The following is a 17,175-nucleotide window of genomic DNA, read 5'->3' as shown; positions in this document are numbered from 1 at the left end:
ATAGGTATTATCGTTTGTACAGTCCTAAGCGTTGCTAAGACTACCAAGTGGTCAACTACCTGCCACAAATACTAGTTAAAGTATAAAGCATATCTATATCGCATTCGGATAGTTATATCATTGAGAAAAGTGTAAACCGATGGAAGTGGCGCATCATTTGCGATTCACGTTTCTTTGATCCTTTTGATAAATTAATTAAAGCATTGAGATACAAGAAATTAATTGATTTTGCCATCTGTATTAAAATAACTGTATAAATATAATTTCATAAATCTAAATCCTTTACGGGTTTTCGTATCATATAAAAAGTTTGGAATGATCTATAACAAACATTTATGTGAAAGTTACGCTATTTTTATTCAGAATGCATTATAGAAGGGTGCTTACTGAAAGGTTTACGAAAGAGAAGATTCTTCTTCTGGCAACATTTTTTCTCTTAACGATTGGTTTTTCACGAGGTATAAATTGCAGTGGTGATCCCTGCATGTACGGAATTTGTTTAGAAGACGCGAACAGGTACATAAATAATTCAAAATAAAATAAATACTTCTCACTCTTTATATTTAATTAAAAAAAAAAAAAGCAAAAAGAAAAAAGATTATAAATAAAAGGCGACTCTGTATAAGTTTTTAAAATTAATATATTAGTCATTCGTCCCGTGCATATAATACAGCACTTATTCTTGCTACTGTATCGACGGTTACACTGGAATCAATTGCGAGATCAATTGGAATGATTGTTGGTCGAATCCTTGCCTCAACGGAGGGACATGCAGCGATGCTGTTGCAGCTTATAATTGCACCTGTACTGAAGGGTTTGTAGGTAATTCATGATTCCTTCGTTTACTTTTCATGGCATGTTTCGAAAACGACGCGTTGACGTGTTAGCACAGAGGGTGAAATTAAATGATGTTCGTGCTTCGATTTCCTTACAGAGTTGCAAAATTGAAATCAATTTTTTATGTTCGTATGATCACACGGATAATCAAATACTTTACTATTGTACATTATATTATGGTGCGCATTTTTAGGTATAAATTGTGAACAAAGATATAGCGAATGTTCGAATCAACCATGCCTGAATAACGGGACTTGCCTCGATTACGATGGTATTACCTGTCAATGTCCCGATGGATATTCAGGTACAGAAGCGTAAAAATTGGTACGCCAAAAGTTGTTCCATTCGATCTTATAGTTTGTTTCTTTTTAAGGAGACTATTGCGAAATCGATGCTTCGGTTTGTAACGATACAATATGTAAAAATGGAGGTGAATGCGTGGAAGGACCTGGATTCTCTTTTTTTTGTCGCTGCTTGGAAGGTGTAATATTTTATTGAATAATCTAGACAATTTACATTTTAATTCGAGTATTTAAATATACCGAAGATTAATTGAACCTTTTTATTACGAAGGTTGGACAGGTCGATTGTGCGACGAAGATATTGACGAATGCATCACGTCACCGTGTAAGAACGGTGGTCTTTGCATTAACATTCCTGCTTCGTACACTTGCGCTTGTTTATTTGGTACGTTGTAATTATTTATTATCAGTAATGATAACTAGAAACTGAATCTATAATTTATAAAGAGTTAACTTTGTCGTATCGTTAAATGTTAATATTAAACGTTCTTCACAAGGATATACTGGTAAAGATTGCGATAAAGCCATCGTACCGTGCGAAGAGAATCCTTGCGAAAATGATGCAATATGCTTATTTGAAGACGAGCGACCAGTCTGTTACTGTGTACCAGATTATCATGGTGCGTTATGCGAACTAAAATACGACGACTGTGAGTCGAAATTTGCAAATTGTGAGAACGGAGGCACTTGTATCGACGGTATCAATAGCTTCACTTGTGCTTGCCCAACGTTCTACAGTGGACCATTTTGCAATGTCTACGATCTTCCATCGACTTTCTCCACTATGGAAGAAACGCTCGAGACTGATAACGATCAAAGGAGTATTACTCTTACTTCTTTTACACCAAAATCATCGACACTGTCAGAAATCGAGACATCATCGTCGATTACTGCCTCCACGACAGCACAGTCTTCGACTTCTCCTAAAAGCACTAGTCGTCTCTACACAATATGGTACCCTTTTATAGAAACGTCTTCGACTGATAAGAGTTTCAACTTTCTTAGTAGCAGTAGCGATACCACCATTAGTAGCAATATTGGCGGTAGCACCACAGAAAGTACTCCGTTTGTTACCGATGTCTCAGCTGTGTATTCTGTTACAAGTAAAGAGATATCTCAAACTGAAACAGTCTCGTTAGAACCTCGAACGTTTCCCAGTGTTTCAAGTGAAGTCTATTCGGTAACGTCGCCGATAAAAGTTGAGACGGAATATTTGACACAGAAATCGATTCACAATGAAACGACTACGACTGAAATTATTTATCAAGAGAACGGTGACAGGATGTTCACGTCCACCGGCAATACGACTCCTGAAAGTAGTAGCACGACGAGATATGTTCCAAGTACAGGGTAACAATAATCTATAAATCACGAATAATTGTATAAAAATAATAGTATACTAAAATGAACGATCTATTCTATTTTATGTCAATTAGGCATTATCCAGATGTAACTGCATCTGTTGGAAGAACGACAGAGGAATCTACGACGACAGAAAGTGAAAGAAATAATGGTTCATTCCCTACCGTTGCATCGTCCTCCAATTTTACAGAGTTTTGGCAAAGTAAAAGCTCTGACTCGAGTACGCCAATAATAGAAGTGCCAAGAACTATACCTCCGACATTTACGGATAAGTGGACCTCTACAGAATTAACAAAATCTTCAAGTACAGAAGTGGAAAGTTCTACGTCCGCCTTCGCTAACAATATCTCTTCATCTGTAATAACTAGTAGCTCTGTAAAACCGATATACGATGAGAATACTACCGATAGCGACCATGAACAATTTTCAACGAAAATTGAATCACCAACAACTTCAAAAAGTACCATAATTTCTGAATGCCATGGAATTTTTTGTTCAAGTTCCACAATATCACCTACGCGCAATGATAGCGATGCAAGTATTACATTTTTTTCTTTCTTACTTAGAAATAAATTTTTTGTTACGATGTTTACAATAGAGACATTATCTTTTTCTAGTGTAACTGTTCACGCCGTGAAGATTGTAAACCCGGATCAAGTATAATACGGGCGGCGTTTAATGGAAAATCTTACGCGAGACAACACGTTGATGTAGAAATTTCAAACGACAATAACGCAACGTTAAAAATTTTTGTCAAACTTCGAACACGATATAAGGATGGCATTATATTACATGTTTATTTTGACGATGAAAAATACGCGTTGATATATTTAGAATATGGTTCTTTAAAGTTTCAATTCTCCTGCGGACTTGAAACTATGTTATTGGGTGAAATAGATTCGCCTATCGATAACGGGTATGAAGCGGATATTGATACAAGGTAAAATAATACAAAGACGATAATATATTGCTTATCATATCCACGCATTGTATTCGCTTATTTCATATATGCAGGTTTCAATATTTCATGAAAAATGAAACTAACAAATGTTCGGCTCGTTTGCTAGTAAATGGAACAACGGCAGTCAGTGGAGAACAAACTTTACCATTACGTGGAAGTCTTCCACGACATGCCAATTTACATTTAGGTGGTATACCATTGATATTTTCTCACTATTTCGCTCACGTCTCTATGGGATTTACTGGCTGTATGAACTCATTGAAAGTTCGTCTTTCTTACATATGTATATGTATATTTGAAAGCATTCGGAAAATTAAAAAGCATGTTTTATTAATATAGATAAACGATATACCACGTCATTTCATCCGTGATTCCACAGAAACGTTTCAAATTGAAGATTGCACATCGTTTCTGTGCTTATCAAATCCATGTCAAAATTTTGGTGCGTGCGAAGAAATAAATGGTGCAATACGTTGTAGATGCATAGCTGGGTAAGATAATTTGCAATTTATTCAACAAAATTTGGTGTTAAAAAATATCGTCAAATAGGATATTATTTAATTGAATAGATATACAGGCCCATTTTGTGAACGTTCAACGTGCGATGAAAATCCTTGTGCCTTGGGTGCAACTTGTATTAGTTCACCGGGTACGGGTTTCGTTTGCGTTTGCCCACTTGGAACTCATGGGCTCTTATGCGAAGAAGGTAATATTGTTATAAATATACATATATATCTCGAAAATAAAATATAATTATTTTTTATCCTACACTTCTAGATACTGTTATAATGCGACCATCATTTTCTGTACTTGTACCTGGATTCTCATCATACATTGCTTACGGCATTTCAAATTCTATAAAAGATGCAATGGAATTGAAATTGAAGGTCATACCGCGTACTTACGAACAAATATCTTTGATAGCTTATTTAGGACAAAGTGGATCACGTCAAGATTTATCCGATCATCTTTCCATAACATATGTTCGTGGTTATATTATGTTAACCTGGGATTTAGGAGCAGGTAATACATCTTAATATTTTAGATATTTACAGATATTTTAGCCCTGTTGAATTTCGTGAAAATATTCTTTAGGCGTTCGTAGAATATTTACAAACGTTCCCTTGAGTGCTGCAACAATGGCAGCAACAGCAAGTAAAAGTCATATAGCATATACGATTAGAATTGGAAGGAAGGGTCGAGATGCATGGCTTGCAGTGGATGGTATAGGCAATATAACTGGGCGAGTGGTTGGAACCATGACGCGACTCGATGTATCACCAATACTTTATATCGGTTCGCTTTTCATTATTTGATAATTTTGTTTAAAAAGTTTATATTAGAAGATAGATAACCTGCATGCAACATTATTTGTAAAAATTATTTCTGTTCAGGTGGACACAAATCAAAAAATTTTGAGTCTTTACCTCACGATTTGCCCCTTCATACTGGATTTTCTGGTTGTATATTTGACATTGAATTACGCACAGAAACTGCTATTTATCCAATAACCAATTCAAGTCCTGCAACAGGTCGTGGTGTTGGTGAATGTCATAGAAATGAATGCATTCGTCATTTATGCAAAAATGGTGCAGTATGTTTAAATCATGGACCTACATACAGGTAAGTTAACTTATAGCTAGTATATAATCTTTAATATCTACATAAAATATCAATTAATTATTTCAGTTGTATTTGTACAAAAGAATGGATGGGATCTGACTGTTCCATACCAGTAGAGGCATTATCTTCTGTTGACCCATCTTCTTGTCATACTTCAAACTAGTAAAAATATTGTTACTGTTTCATTTCATTCCAATACACCACATGTACAAGTTTTGTACAAAATTTATTCAATTAATCTTTATAAATTAATCAACATTCTTATTATCTATTTTTGGTTGACATGACACAGAATAAGAGTTCAAATGCACAAATAAGATAGCTGCAGCTAAACGAGCTTGTAAGTCATATTTATTTTGATCATGGAACCATTCTACAGAACCCCAATGAGAAATCTACAACAAAAAGTAAAGTAGCATTCAGCAGAGAAACATATTGGCTGTAAACTTTTTAGTATACAAATTATTATACACACTTGATAATTTTCCTCCAAGCGGGATTGCCTTACTGCTTCCTCTATACTAATTATTCTTTCTGCTGCAGCTAGGGTAAGGATTACAGATTTGATTGCATCCACTCCATACATAAAACCTACAAATATAATAGTTTCATTAACATTGATTGCATATTTGTATATATTAATAAGAAAATCATTTACCATAAACTGCACTATAATTGTAGGACATTAAGTGTCTTGTCAATACTGTTTTAGTTTCTGAAGATACAGTAGGAGCTTCTATACTCTGAGTTTTAACCAAATTCACCCCATATTTGTCACAAAACCATTGTACTAGTGGATCCCAATTTTCAGTTTGTATTTTGTATAATTCTTCATTTTCCTATAATTATTCTCTGTTTAATAAATGTCTTACATCATATAAACAACATTACACAATATAACATATTTACGTATGAGTGAAATAGTACTGTATCCATTTCCAGACAATTCACGATGTAATTTGCCATATCTTGCTTTGTATGATTGTTAGGATTATCTATTACAGTATTACACAGGGCTGTCTGTAAAATTGAATATATAAATATATTAGATCTTGTTTATTAAATTATGTATTATACTTATACTTATAATTTTGAAGATAAGCTTACTAGATGCATACTACTTCTATCAATAATGTCTTTCTGCATATCCCATTCTGTTGCTATAGCTAAAGCTAAAGGTTTACTTTCCACTTGTAATATCTTTCCTTGTGGTGTTTTGAGCTTCCTTTGATCAAGTGTAATTTCAAATTTTCCATCGCACAATAATATATTTGTTTTTCGATAAAATCTTCTAAGGGTGGCTAAAATATTTTATAAAAGCTCATTATTTAATTTCATTCATAAAATTATTCTCCTTTTCATGTTTAGAAGCTTATGATACCGATATGTCAAAATAGGTTAAAAAATGCAAAAGGCTTTATAATTTAGAAAGATGTATCTTTACCCATATTTCTTACTATATTGAAGGTCATAACCAATTTTTTATGTCTAAAATAATACATTGTTATTAAATATTAAAAATCTGTCTGTCATAAATATTATTTCATCCTTTTAACATATAAGTATTAAACAATTCGTAACTCGTAACGCAACACGCAACTATAGTGCAATTCTGCTATAATTCTGCTATTTGATATCGTTAGTTATCGATATTTTATAATCGAATCTATCTGAATCGTTCTATTATTAATCGGCCTTTGAATCAGATAAATATATATATATATTAATTAATTAAAACACATAAATATATGTACATTCAAAGCATTTTTAATAATTTTTAAATATTAATTACAATGATAAAAATAAAATACTACAAAAATGTACTTAAGAAAGTAAATTATTTTATACTAATTTTGTTTAATTATCTATGCATAAGTAAGAAACTTTTAGCACATATTTATACATATAGACATTTCATAAAATTTCAAACAATAAAAATTTTAATAAAATATAATTGGTAATATTTCTCCATTAAATATTGCCTTCTATAAAATTATAAAATATAGTTGTCACTGCCATCGAAAAAGCTTGTGTATAGATTGCGTGGGTGGATCTGCTAGATCCTATGCGTGTTTAAAAGGTGCAGATGAATGTTATAGTAATAAAGTCTGGAAAAGTATATAAAAATAGTTGTAGCGATAAGAGCTTGTACGAGGTCAGATATTATTTATATCTTTTTACCTTTATCATATTACATGTGCAAGAACGGTTGAAGTTAACCACAAAATGAAATGTTATCAATTGGTTCTGGTCGTTTTGAACGTATGCTTAGTGCATACATTTAATTTAGAACCAAGAATACCTGTTATCAAAAAAGGATTAAATGGATCTTATTTCGGTTACTCTGTAGCCGAACATCAAGAAACTTCCGACGATGGAACAATATCAAAAAGCTGGTATGTGCTATTGATAATATTTTATTGTAATTAAAATTATCAAGAGAATGTATACATATATATGTATAATATAGATAACAATACATACTTATATGTATTATGTACAAAATATTGTATTGTTAATATTTTATTAATTTATACTTTTATCTACTAATAACATTACTGATATAATATATGATGGTAAGATAAGGCTTAGATAAACAAGAAGTATGCATTAAGAAAGCTTTAAGGATAATATCTGTTACAGGATGTTAATTGGAGCTCCTTTAGATCAAAATAGACAACCAGAAACTAATAGATCCGGTGCATTGTGGCAATGTCCTTTAACAACATATAAAACAGATTGCACTCAAGTGATTACAGATGGACGATTAAGTATGTTTTTAATTTAAAAAAGTTTTTCAGAAATACTGATATAAACATGTTATTTATTGGTTATAAAATTTAATTCTACATTGTATTAAAACATTTAATTTTCATAAGCACATTGTATTTACTATACTAATGTTATATTAATAAAAGTATGTTAAATCTTGTTATATTTGAAACAAGTCAAAATTTAACTAAATAACGTATTGTTATCTAAGCTAATTTATATTTTATCAGTAAAATTATACACATATTTTTTATTTCTATGCTATAGTATTGTCTAAGTGTCATCTTATGTTTATATATGATTTTGGTGTAGTCATTGTGCATGTCATTTTTTTATGTTATTATTTCATAAAGTCATTAAGTTATTGTGCTTTATTTTATGTTATACATATAATAAGATTATTTTTTTGTTAAATTATGTGTTGGTTAACGAGCAGCAGAAGGGAGTCTGTATGACACAAGTAAGTTATTGAATGGTGTTATTTGAATGAGCAGTCATTTTATTTATTATTATGAATTATTTTATTGTGATTTTGTATATATATATTTATATTGATATGCTCATTTTTATGTCAGCATGGCATTATGATACAAAAATTATTTTATTGCATTATTTGTATTTTGTGATTCAAAGAATATTTTCTACCAAATGCACTATTAACATTTTCTGATATTTGCAACTATATTCTTACTAACTACACATCTGCATTTTAGAAGTACACAATTTATAGATTACACAAAGGAATAAAATTATGTATGTTCTCATGTGTTTTACGAATAATATATTTAATTATTGTTGCTTCTTAATAATCTTTCTGATATCTATTCTTTATTTGCTATAGCATGAAATTTCATAGATAATTGTTTATATTATTCAGCTTTTATTTTTATTTTATTTTCTTTCCAAATTAGCCAGAATATTTTTATTTTATAATACATTCAAATATTTACCCGTCTTCCTTTCCTTTACTTCTTTCACAGTGACACAGTTATTATATAATATAAAACAAGAAAAGATTACTAGGTAATTTGAAGACATAAATGACAATAACTTTACTGTATGTTTACAGTTTCTGACAGGAAACATTTATGCTGTAAAATGAATACCATGTATATTATACAATTATTTATTATCATTACCAATCGTTTAATAAATTGTTTTCTGCATTTTAGATCTTGAATCTGATGATCTAATACCACCTGGTAATGACGAAATTAAAGATAACCAATGGTTAGGAGTAACAGTGCGCAGTCAAGGCTCTGGTGGCAAAGTAATGGTATGAATTTCATCATATTTTATCTATTAATACTATTAAATTGAATATAATTTAGTACAATAAATTTCTAGGTTTGTGCTCATAGACATATTGTAAAAACAGCAGATTCACAATGGGGTCAAGGGCAATGTTATATATTAACACAAGATTTGAAATATCAAGATTTAAAAAAACCTTGCTCTGGAAAGCCTACCAACAAGTAAATTCGTTTAATAATTTGTACAATTAATGTTTTTGAAGGAATCAATCAAAAGTTATGATTCTATTTCAGAGCACATGAACAGTTTGGATATTGTCAAGCAGGAACCAGTGGTGTACTTACTTCGGAAAATCGTGTCGTTATTGGTACTCCCGGCCCTCATACTTGGAGAGGGACTTTATATCTCTTTACTGTTTCAGATGAATTTTTAACTAGGGATAATACAGTTTATAATGCTCCAATGCAAGATTCTTCTCCCGTTAACAAATATAGTTATTTAGGTAAATATTTCAAGTGAAGGTAATATATTTCTTACATATATGGTAATATGGTATTTGATAATAAAGTTAGTTTATTAAGTTATTGTACAAGTTGGAAAAGCAGAACAAATCAATTTACAGGAATGTCTGTTACTGTGGGTGATTTCTTTGGTACTGGATTAGCTTATGCTGCTGGAGCCCCGCGTTCAAATGGTACAGGTCAAGTTGTTCTACTTACGCGACGCGATTTTAAGCCAGATATGGATGTTGCTCTTATTTTGGATGGTGAACAATTTGCTTCAAGTTTTGGATACGAAATTACTTCTGCAGATGTTAATGGAGACAAGTATAATTCTTTATATATTGTTTCTAAACACATAATAAGCATATATCTTTTTTAATTGCATAATTACACTTCTTCACTTTTTTGCTTTTAGAGTTGACGATCTTATTGTAGCTGCACCTTTTTACTTCAATAAGGCAGAAGGGGGTGCAGTATATGTATATACTGAATTACAAAAAACTTACAAGAAACGTGAAAAAAGTAAACCTATTAAACTTGTTGGGCGTGAAGAATCAAGGTTTTATTTCCTTTCAACTTCGCATATATAGGATATCCCAGTACATTTTATAGCTCAAAATAGATAAGGAAAGAATGTCGTATAAACATATGTCATTGTATGCATTGTCAAAGAGTTATAACAAAAGAAAAACAGTATACGAAATGAGCGGTAATGAACGTGCATTACTACGGCACAAAGTATTAGTAGCTTAGGAATATTTTCGTTTAGTAGCAACCAGAAGATATCATAATACTTTTGATAACATATGTTTATATGGCACTTTTGTTTTACTTTGATGTATAAAATATGCAGACTACATATGACTGGATAAGATTGGAACACTCTATAGAATTGCATATACAACAATAAATAAGTATAATTTTATTATAGATTTGGATTTGCTCTGACAAATCTGAAAGATTTAAATAAAGATGGATATGACGACATTGCTATTGGAGCCCCATATGAAAAAAAAGGAACAGTATACATATATCTTGGTTCAAAGAATGGAATACTCACAGTACCATCACAGGTACTATTGCATTATTATCTACAATATTATGGAAATAGATTAATTTTCTATATTTATGTAATATGCTTTTTTATATTGCGGAGATTTGTTAACTTTAGGTTATACATGCAGAAGATATGCCAGAACCATTACTAACATTTGGCTATTCACTAAGTGGTGGAATTGATATGGATCAAAATGGATATTTCGATTTATTAGTAGGAGCTTATGAAAACGATGCTGTAGCACTTCTTCGTTCGAAAAAAATCATTGATATTACGACTTCTATTCATTATTTAAAAAAAGATGGTACATTTCAAGAAAAAATTGAGCCTATAGATCCTAATAAAGTTGGGTGTCCAGAAGATCCAGATTCAAACCATACCTGGTAAGTATAACTTAATAAAATTTAGAAGTAAGATTATTTCCATATAAAATTGTAATTAATTTGTTACAGTTTCTCATTTGAAGCTTGTTGCGAGACAAAATCTTTAGTAAAAGAAGAAGATATGCAAAATCTAAAATTAAATTATTATATTGAAGCTGAAACTTATACTGGAGTTAAAAAATTTTCTAGAGTTTGGTTTGGAACTGGGTATTCTCGTTTACATTACGTAAATCGTACTGTTCATTTAGATACAACAAAATTGAAGCATTGTCAAAAAGAAACAGTTTATTTGAAGGTATATTTTATATATTAGAAATAATGTTTTTACCAGAGACTCAATGTCTTCATTATAAATATGTTTATTAACAATTTTTAGGAAAATACACGTGATATTCAATCACCTATTAAATTCCGCTTAAATTACTCATTAATACAAGAAGAACCAATTATGCCAGCTGAAGGAGAACCTTTACCTGATATAAAGAATTACCCTATATTAAACCAACAAGAAGCTGCTCGTGTATTTGAAGCCACCTTTCAAAAAGATTGTGGTAATAATGATATTTGTGAAAGTGATCTGCAAGTAAAGGCTCGATTAAATCTATCAGGTATATTTCTGAATAATTAAAATTATTGAAATATTAAATTAAAAAACATTTATGGAAATTATTAATGTGCTCAATTATTAGCTTCTTCGGTGAAACCAAATTTTTACGAACTTCTCCTTGGTGAAAGAGACGAAGTTGTGGTTGATGTGAATGTGTCTAATATTGGGGAATCTGCATATGAAGCACAATTATTTATTGTTCATTCTCAAAGTTTAAATTATATCGCTAGTAAAAGCAATGATTCTGCAATCTGTAATTTATACAATGCGACTATAGTAGGCTGTTCTATTGGAAATCCTTTTAAGAAAGACAAACTAGTAAATATACAAGTAAGATTTGATCCAAAAGAACTAGAAGATAATAAATCACAATTGGAATTTATAATATTTGCAAATTCCACTTCAAAAGAAATAAAAGAAAAAGAACCTATAAGATTACAAGCTACAGTATTGAAACAAGCAGAATTATCAATTAAAGGGTAACATTTATTTACAATTATATATCAAGAAAGAATGATAATGTAATACAAAATGAAATCACACATTAATTATAAACAAATAATTAAAATTATAGGAGTGCGAAAATTCAGTGGGCCTTTTATGGTGGTCCAGTTATAGGTGAATCTGCCATAAAACATTTAAATGAAGTAGGACCGAAAGTATCGCATGTATATGAAGTGTTCAACGAGGGTCCATGGAGAGTAAGTAGTTTAGAAGTTCACATTTCATGGCCCTATGAGGTTGCGAATGACAAAGCCCATGGTAAATGGCTTTTGTATTTAGAAGAGCTACCAACTGTACAAGGTAAAATTTCTTTCTATACTAATTTAACGTGTTTTTATATTTTATTTAATATTGAAATATATACAGTATATTTACTTACTCTACAACTTTGTAGCTTTAGGTGATGGTGAATGTATATTACCATCAGGGCAAGTAGTTAATCCATTAAAATTGCAAGATAGTATAAGCTATGATGATATTGATGTATTTCAATCTGTAATATCTACTCCTCCTTCCTTGCCACACAATCATACTAATCACATAAGAACTAGACGAGATACAGAAAAAGTTGTTAATACACGAACGATCATTGATAAAGATGGTCACAGACGTCAAGTAGTTTCGATGGTGAGTAATTTATCAATTTAAAAAATACTATTATCTTGGAAATATAATAAACACTTAAGAACTATCATTAAATATTATAGAATTGTAAGGCTGGGACTGCAAAATGCTTTGATATTACATGCTTTATATACAATTTGCAACGAAAACAGGAGGCAATTATTACCGTTAAAGCAAGGTAATGTTTAATATTTTTTAGTTATACAACATATTTTTTAAATGAATTCTTTATTTGCTAAATGAACTTTTTCATATGTTTAGATTGTGGAATTCTACTCTTGTAGAAGATTATCCAAAAGTAGACGAAGTAAAAATTGGTTCTAATGCAAAAATTGTTATACCACCAAATGTTGTAATACAACAAGAAAATTTAAAAGATGATTATGCAATTGTGAGTATAATTGTAATTATACTATAATGTCATGTATTCGACATTTTTAACTTCATAATTATATTTTAATATCTAGGCTGAAATAATTGTATATCCGAATCTTCTTGATCACCAAGATGGTGAACCAGTACCAATATGGATAATCATAATAGCTGTTGCAGCAGGTTTGTTATTATTTATCTTAATTACTTTGGTTCTTCGAAAACTCGGGTTCTTTAAAAGACGGCGGCCAGATCCTACTTTGTCAGGGAATCTCGAAAAACATAGAGAAGATAATCCAGAAAGTGAGGCATTATTTAAGCGCTAAACATTTATAACAGAAACATTACAGATTATTGATTGATATATACTATCTTATATACTTACATTTAAAGTACTTACAATGAAAATTGCAGCAAAAATTAATTTTTTAAAAAAGAAGGAGAAGAAGAAGTAGATTAATCCAAAACATTTGGTATCCATATTGTGATATATTGACTTATTTATCCACATAATTTTTTTTAGAAAAGCACAAAAATTTATAATGTTTTATATGTACTTATTATCTATTTAATAACTACATTAGTAGTTATATTTTTCAATAATATTTAGGCCATTGACTTTTTATAAATCTTTTTTAACTATATACTTTTACCAAAAATCTTTATGAAATTATTCAAAATATTGAAATCGTAAGAACATTAAAAAATATAAAGGTTACTTTGCGACAATAATGTTATTTAATTTGCACATTTATACAAGCGCACAATTGAAGTATACAAGAAAAAAATATGTAAGGAAAACTATACAATTTTACATTCATATAACGAAACAATATCTATTACAGCTAAATAGAAACATGGTATAAAATTACTTTCAGTTTTAGATATGAAAGATGCATTTATTTAATATTAAATATTTCTGTAAGCTATACAGAAATTATTTGATACATTTTATAATAAGACTGACTTTACATAAAATGCACTTTTTGTTTTGCAAAATTTGTACAATTTCTTTTTTATTAAAAAATTGACAATTGCAAACTAAAAAAGTCATAATAAATGCAAACTTGCCATTAATTTTGTAACATAAGATTATCAGAACAAAGATACTTAACTCTAGAGTTCAATGCTAATGCAAAAATCAGACTTTATTTAATTAATCAGTCTTTACACTGTGACTTAAAATATATGAGTAATATATTTAATTATATTACATTTACATAAGAAGGATTAAATTGTTCAATCTTATTTATAATATAACAATTTTTAGAGGTTTTAATTTGTACCCATAATGGGAACTTATTTCTTTGGAAGTAGTGTGCAAAATTATTAGGTACATTATTACATTTTTATATTAAATGACAGTAATATGCATATGTACTATCGAAGCTAAAGAATGTTTAACGTAACGTGCCTTTAAAATATTGTATACATCTTATTGATTGTTATATTATATGTATACTACTTGTTACATATTAAGGTGTACAAATAATTTAAATGTATACCAGGTACTTAAAACCTACTGTTCTATCAATCGGTCAATGGTTTAATTAATATAAACATTATGCAATTATATCTTCATATTACAACACATTCCCCAAAGTATTTATATGTTTTCCTGTATTAAGTAATAAATGCAATGAGCTCTGGCAATATTAAGTCAGAACTAATACTTTGCTCCAAATTCATATGTTAACACTAAAATGTCTAATATTTAGTATTAATTATATTACCAATGACAGCTAATCCTGCCATGTTACACATTAATATTTACAAAAACAAGAAGTAGATTGAAGAAATGTGTTCAATGATCTTTTAACAGATAATCATTCATATCAATCTAAAAAAAATTTGTATTACAAACTCATTGTATTTATCATTATAATTTAAATTTCACTTTATTATAAATTATAACTTGGATATATATATATATATATATATATATATATATATATATATATGTGTGTGTGCGTGTGTGTATAAACAATAACTTCAAAAAAAGTAATAAAATATATATACTACTGATACATTAAGTAGTACATGAAGGAGATATATTTCTGTTTTGTAGATTTCATTTAATGTTAATAAAAAATAGTATTTTATAATTAACAAAAAAATATGGAATAATATTTACTATTACGTAAAGTAACAATGAAACAACACCTTAGTACCTCAAAAGAAAGACTAGTAATAACATAACTAATGTATATGATGATCAATATTAATTAATTAATCAATGATCAATATTAATTAATTTATTCAAATAAGAACAATCTGCCATCATGAACCTGAAAATTTTATATAAAAATATATTTAGAATGTATTAACATTGTACTAAATAAATTATACTGACCTATACAACAAAATTGTGAGAGGAATTGTGCATGCATGCCACAAAGAATGAGCATCAAATATCCAATAGATTGGTGCAAAATCTGCTACTTCTAATATAGTAACAAAAACTGTTAATATATTAAACCAACCAATTAGGTAAATATAAGATAATTTTTTGCGATTACAGTGCCACCATATCATTGTTATAACAAATGTTAAAAAACCTGTAACATTATGATGATTAGTCATCATTTTTAATTAAAAAACGTCTGATTATTGAAAGAAATACAAATAGTTCATTAAATTACCTATAATTATATTAAATTTCATATTATAGTCATAATTAATGTAACCAGACCATAAGTGGGATAAATGTGAATATAGAGTGCTAAGGTATCCACATGTAATCACAATAAATAAACTGATGTTTTTATAAGTTATTCTAAAATGTATAAAGAGATATCTTTAAAATGTTTTTATTAATATTCTATTCTATCTAACAACAGTATAAATTACCTTAGTAGCATACAATATAGTAAGGTAAGCACCATAATAAATGCACAGGAATAATCCATTACTTCGGTGAATGGAGTATCTCTTGCATGAAAAATAGATGACCAAAACCAACCGTGCATGCATACCTGGAATTAAATTTTTTTAAATTTACATAAATATTTATATTTATATAAATTATATAATAAGGGAATTATATTTATATAAATAACAGATATATACCAGACTAAAATATGTCCATATGTAAAACATAGGATAAGTAGATCTATATTTTCTTTTAAATTTCCAATACATAATAATATGAGCATAAAAATTTAATATGGAAAATACTACAGAAGCAGGTTCTTGACAGCCAAAAATACGAATAAATGGCCACTAAAATAAAAATCAGTTGTTGATAAAATTTATATTTTACTCATGTATGTTATTATTATTAAATGTCATATACCTTTCCATGAAATTGAGGAACTTGTAAACCATGAGATGTAAAGTAATCCACTGTCTTCCAAGTACAGCTGTATCTACAATCTTCCTTACAAGACCAAAATAATAATTTTAATGATAAGGAAGATAGTATCTCAAATTTTTGATCTGTAAAATGATCAGTTAACATTGGTATGTACATATACATACTGTACATATAATAATACATAATAAACCACTAAAAAAATATTTTCTTTATTGTTATCTTAACTTTATAGTTGGAAAATACTAAATTTGTGTAATAACATTATTAATCATAATTTTTTTAAGCTTTTGTCACAATTTACTATGTCACTGAGTTTTTCCCTGATACATTATTGAAAATACATACCATTATCGCAGTTATCCTTATGACATTTTTCAAGACACAAAATGTAAAACTGAGATTTATCACCCATCGAACCATCTATACTTTTTACTAAAAACATTTGAAATGCCAAAATCAATAAACATTTTAATTTCGACATACTACCTGTATGTTGGCCACAGTCGTATACTAACTTAATTACACAGATCTGATAACTGTCGTGGTAGGGATAAGGTTGTAAAGTCGTAAGGTGTGCTTTGCAAATCGGCCGCTAGCCATAGAGCGCTGTAATCTAATAGGAAAGGTGCTGCTACTGTTGCTGCCTCTGCTGAAGTACTAACAATTCAGTGTGATAAATGTGAATAGAAATCTATTGT

At 29.4% G+C, this 17,175-nt stretch overlaps 4 protein-coding genes across 7 annotated transcripts; 2 read left to right on the top strand and 2 right to left on the bottom strand.

The window, feature by feature from the left end:
* The first annotated feature begins 16 nt into the window (after positions 1-16).
* On the top strand, positions 17-6,149 carry LOC100649822 (protein eyes shut). Its single transcript, XM_020865909.2, has 15 exons — positions 17-516; positions 674-822; positions 1,031-1,141; positions 1,211-1,318; positions 1,411-1,524; positions 1,637-2,489; positions 2,576-3,035; positions 3,119-3,441; positions 3,516-3,726; positions 3,802-3,953; positions 4,032-4,168; positions 4,240-4,485; positions 4,558-4,758; positions 4,857-5,085; positions 5,152-6,149. Exons 1-15 carry the CDS (start codon positions 365-367, stop codon positions 5,246-5,248), a joined length of 3,543 nt encoding a protein of 1,180 aa, XP_020721568.2. The 5' UTR covers positions 17-364; the 3' UTR covers positions 5,249-6,149.
* Positions 5,293-6,819, bottom strand: LOC100649941 (ATP synthase mitochondrial F1 complex assembly factor 2). The gene is made up of 6 exons (XM_003399943.3): positions 6,530-6,819; positions 6,193-6,386; positions 5,995-6,105; positions 5,744-5,924; positions 5,561-5,676; positions 5,293-5,480 (listed from the first exon to the last, which is right to left on the bottom strand). The coding sequence occupies exons 1-6, from the start codon at positions 6,585-6,587 to the stop codon at positions 5,334-5,336; spliced, it is 807 nt and encodes a 268-aa protein (XP_003399991.2). The 5' UTR covers positions 6,588-6,819; the 3' UTR covers positions 5,293-5,333.
* A 175-nt stretch (positions 6,820-6,994) lies between these two features.
* Positions 6,995-14,754, top strand: LOC100646004 (integrin alpha-PS1). 2 transcript variants are annotated; one of them, XM_003399676.4, is made up of 18 exons: positions 6,995-7,481; positions 7,729-7,856; positions 8,294-8,317; positions 9,030-9,133; positions 9,205-9,332; positions 9,405-9,613; positions 9,734-9,938; positions 10,030-10,173; positions 10,546-10,687; positions 10,786-11,054; positions 11,124-11,349; positions 11,431-11,662; positions 11,744-12,140; positions 12,236-12,465; positions 12,560-12,792; positions 12,873-12,967; positions 13,051-13,180; positions 13,257-14,754. In XM_003399676.4, exons 1-18 carry the CDS (start codon positions 7,312-7,314, stop codon positions 13,485-13,487), a joined length of 3,297 nt encoding a protein of 1,098 aa, XP_003399724.2. In that variant the 5' UTR covers positions 6,995-7,311; the 3' UTR covers positions 13,488-14,754. The 2 variants fall into 2 exon arrangements, with proteins under 2 accessions (XP_003399724.2, XP_003399723.2); XM_003399675.4 differs by lacking the exon at positions 8,294-8,317 and having other exon boundaries at positions 6,997-7,481.
* On the bottom strand, positions 14,341-17,080 carry LOC100646194 (post-GPI attachment to proteins factor 3). Of its 3 annotated transcripts, XM_048410750.1 has the most exons (8): positions 16,993-17,080; positions 16,823-16,909; positions 16,457-16,599; positions 16,231-16,383; positions 16,012-16,136; positions 15,804-15,937; positions 15,515-15,719; positions 14,341-15,449 (listed from the first exon to the last, which is right to left on the bottom strand). In XM_048410750.1, the coding sequence occupies exons 2-8, from the start codon at positions 16,887-16,889 to the stop codon at positions 15,395-15,397; spliced, it is 882 nt and encodes a 293-aa protein (XP_048266707.1). In that variant the 5' UTR covers positions 16,890-16,909; positions 16,993-17,080; the 3' UTR covers positions 14,341-15,394. The 3 variants fall into 3 exon arrangements, with proteins under 3 accessions (XP_048266707.1, XP_003399725.1, XP_012170263.1); XM_003399677.4 differs by lacking the exon at positions 16,993-17,080 and having other exon boundaries at positions 16,823-16,986; XM_012314873.3 differs by lacking the exons at positions 16,231-16,383; positions 16,993-17,080 and having other exon boundaries at positions 16,823-16,986.
* Between the last annotated feature and the right edge of the window lie 95 nt (positions 17,081-17,175).

The sequence above is a fragment of the Bombus terrestris genome, chromosome 12, assembly GCF_910591885.1.
Source record: "Bombus terrestris chromosome 12, iyBomTerr1.2, whole genome shotgun sequence".
Taxonomy (NCBI): domain Eukaryota; kingdom Metazoa; phylum Arthropoda; class Insecta; order Hymenoptera; family Apidae; genus Bombus; species Bombus terrestris.
The sequence above is the reverse complement of the archived record's forward strand: the minus strand, read 5'-3'. Positions and strand labels throughout refer to the sequence as shown.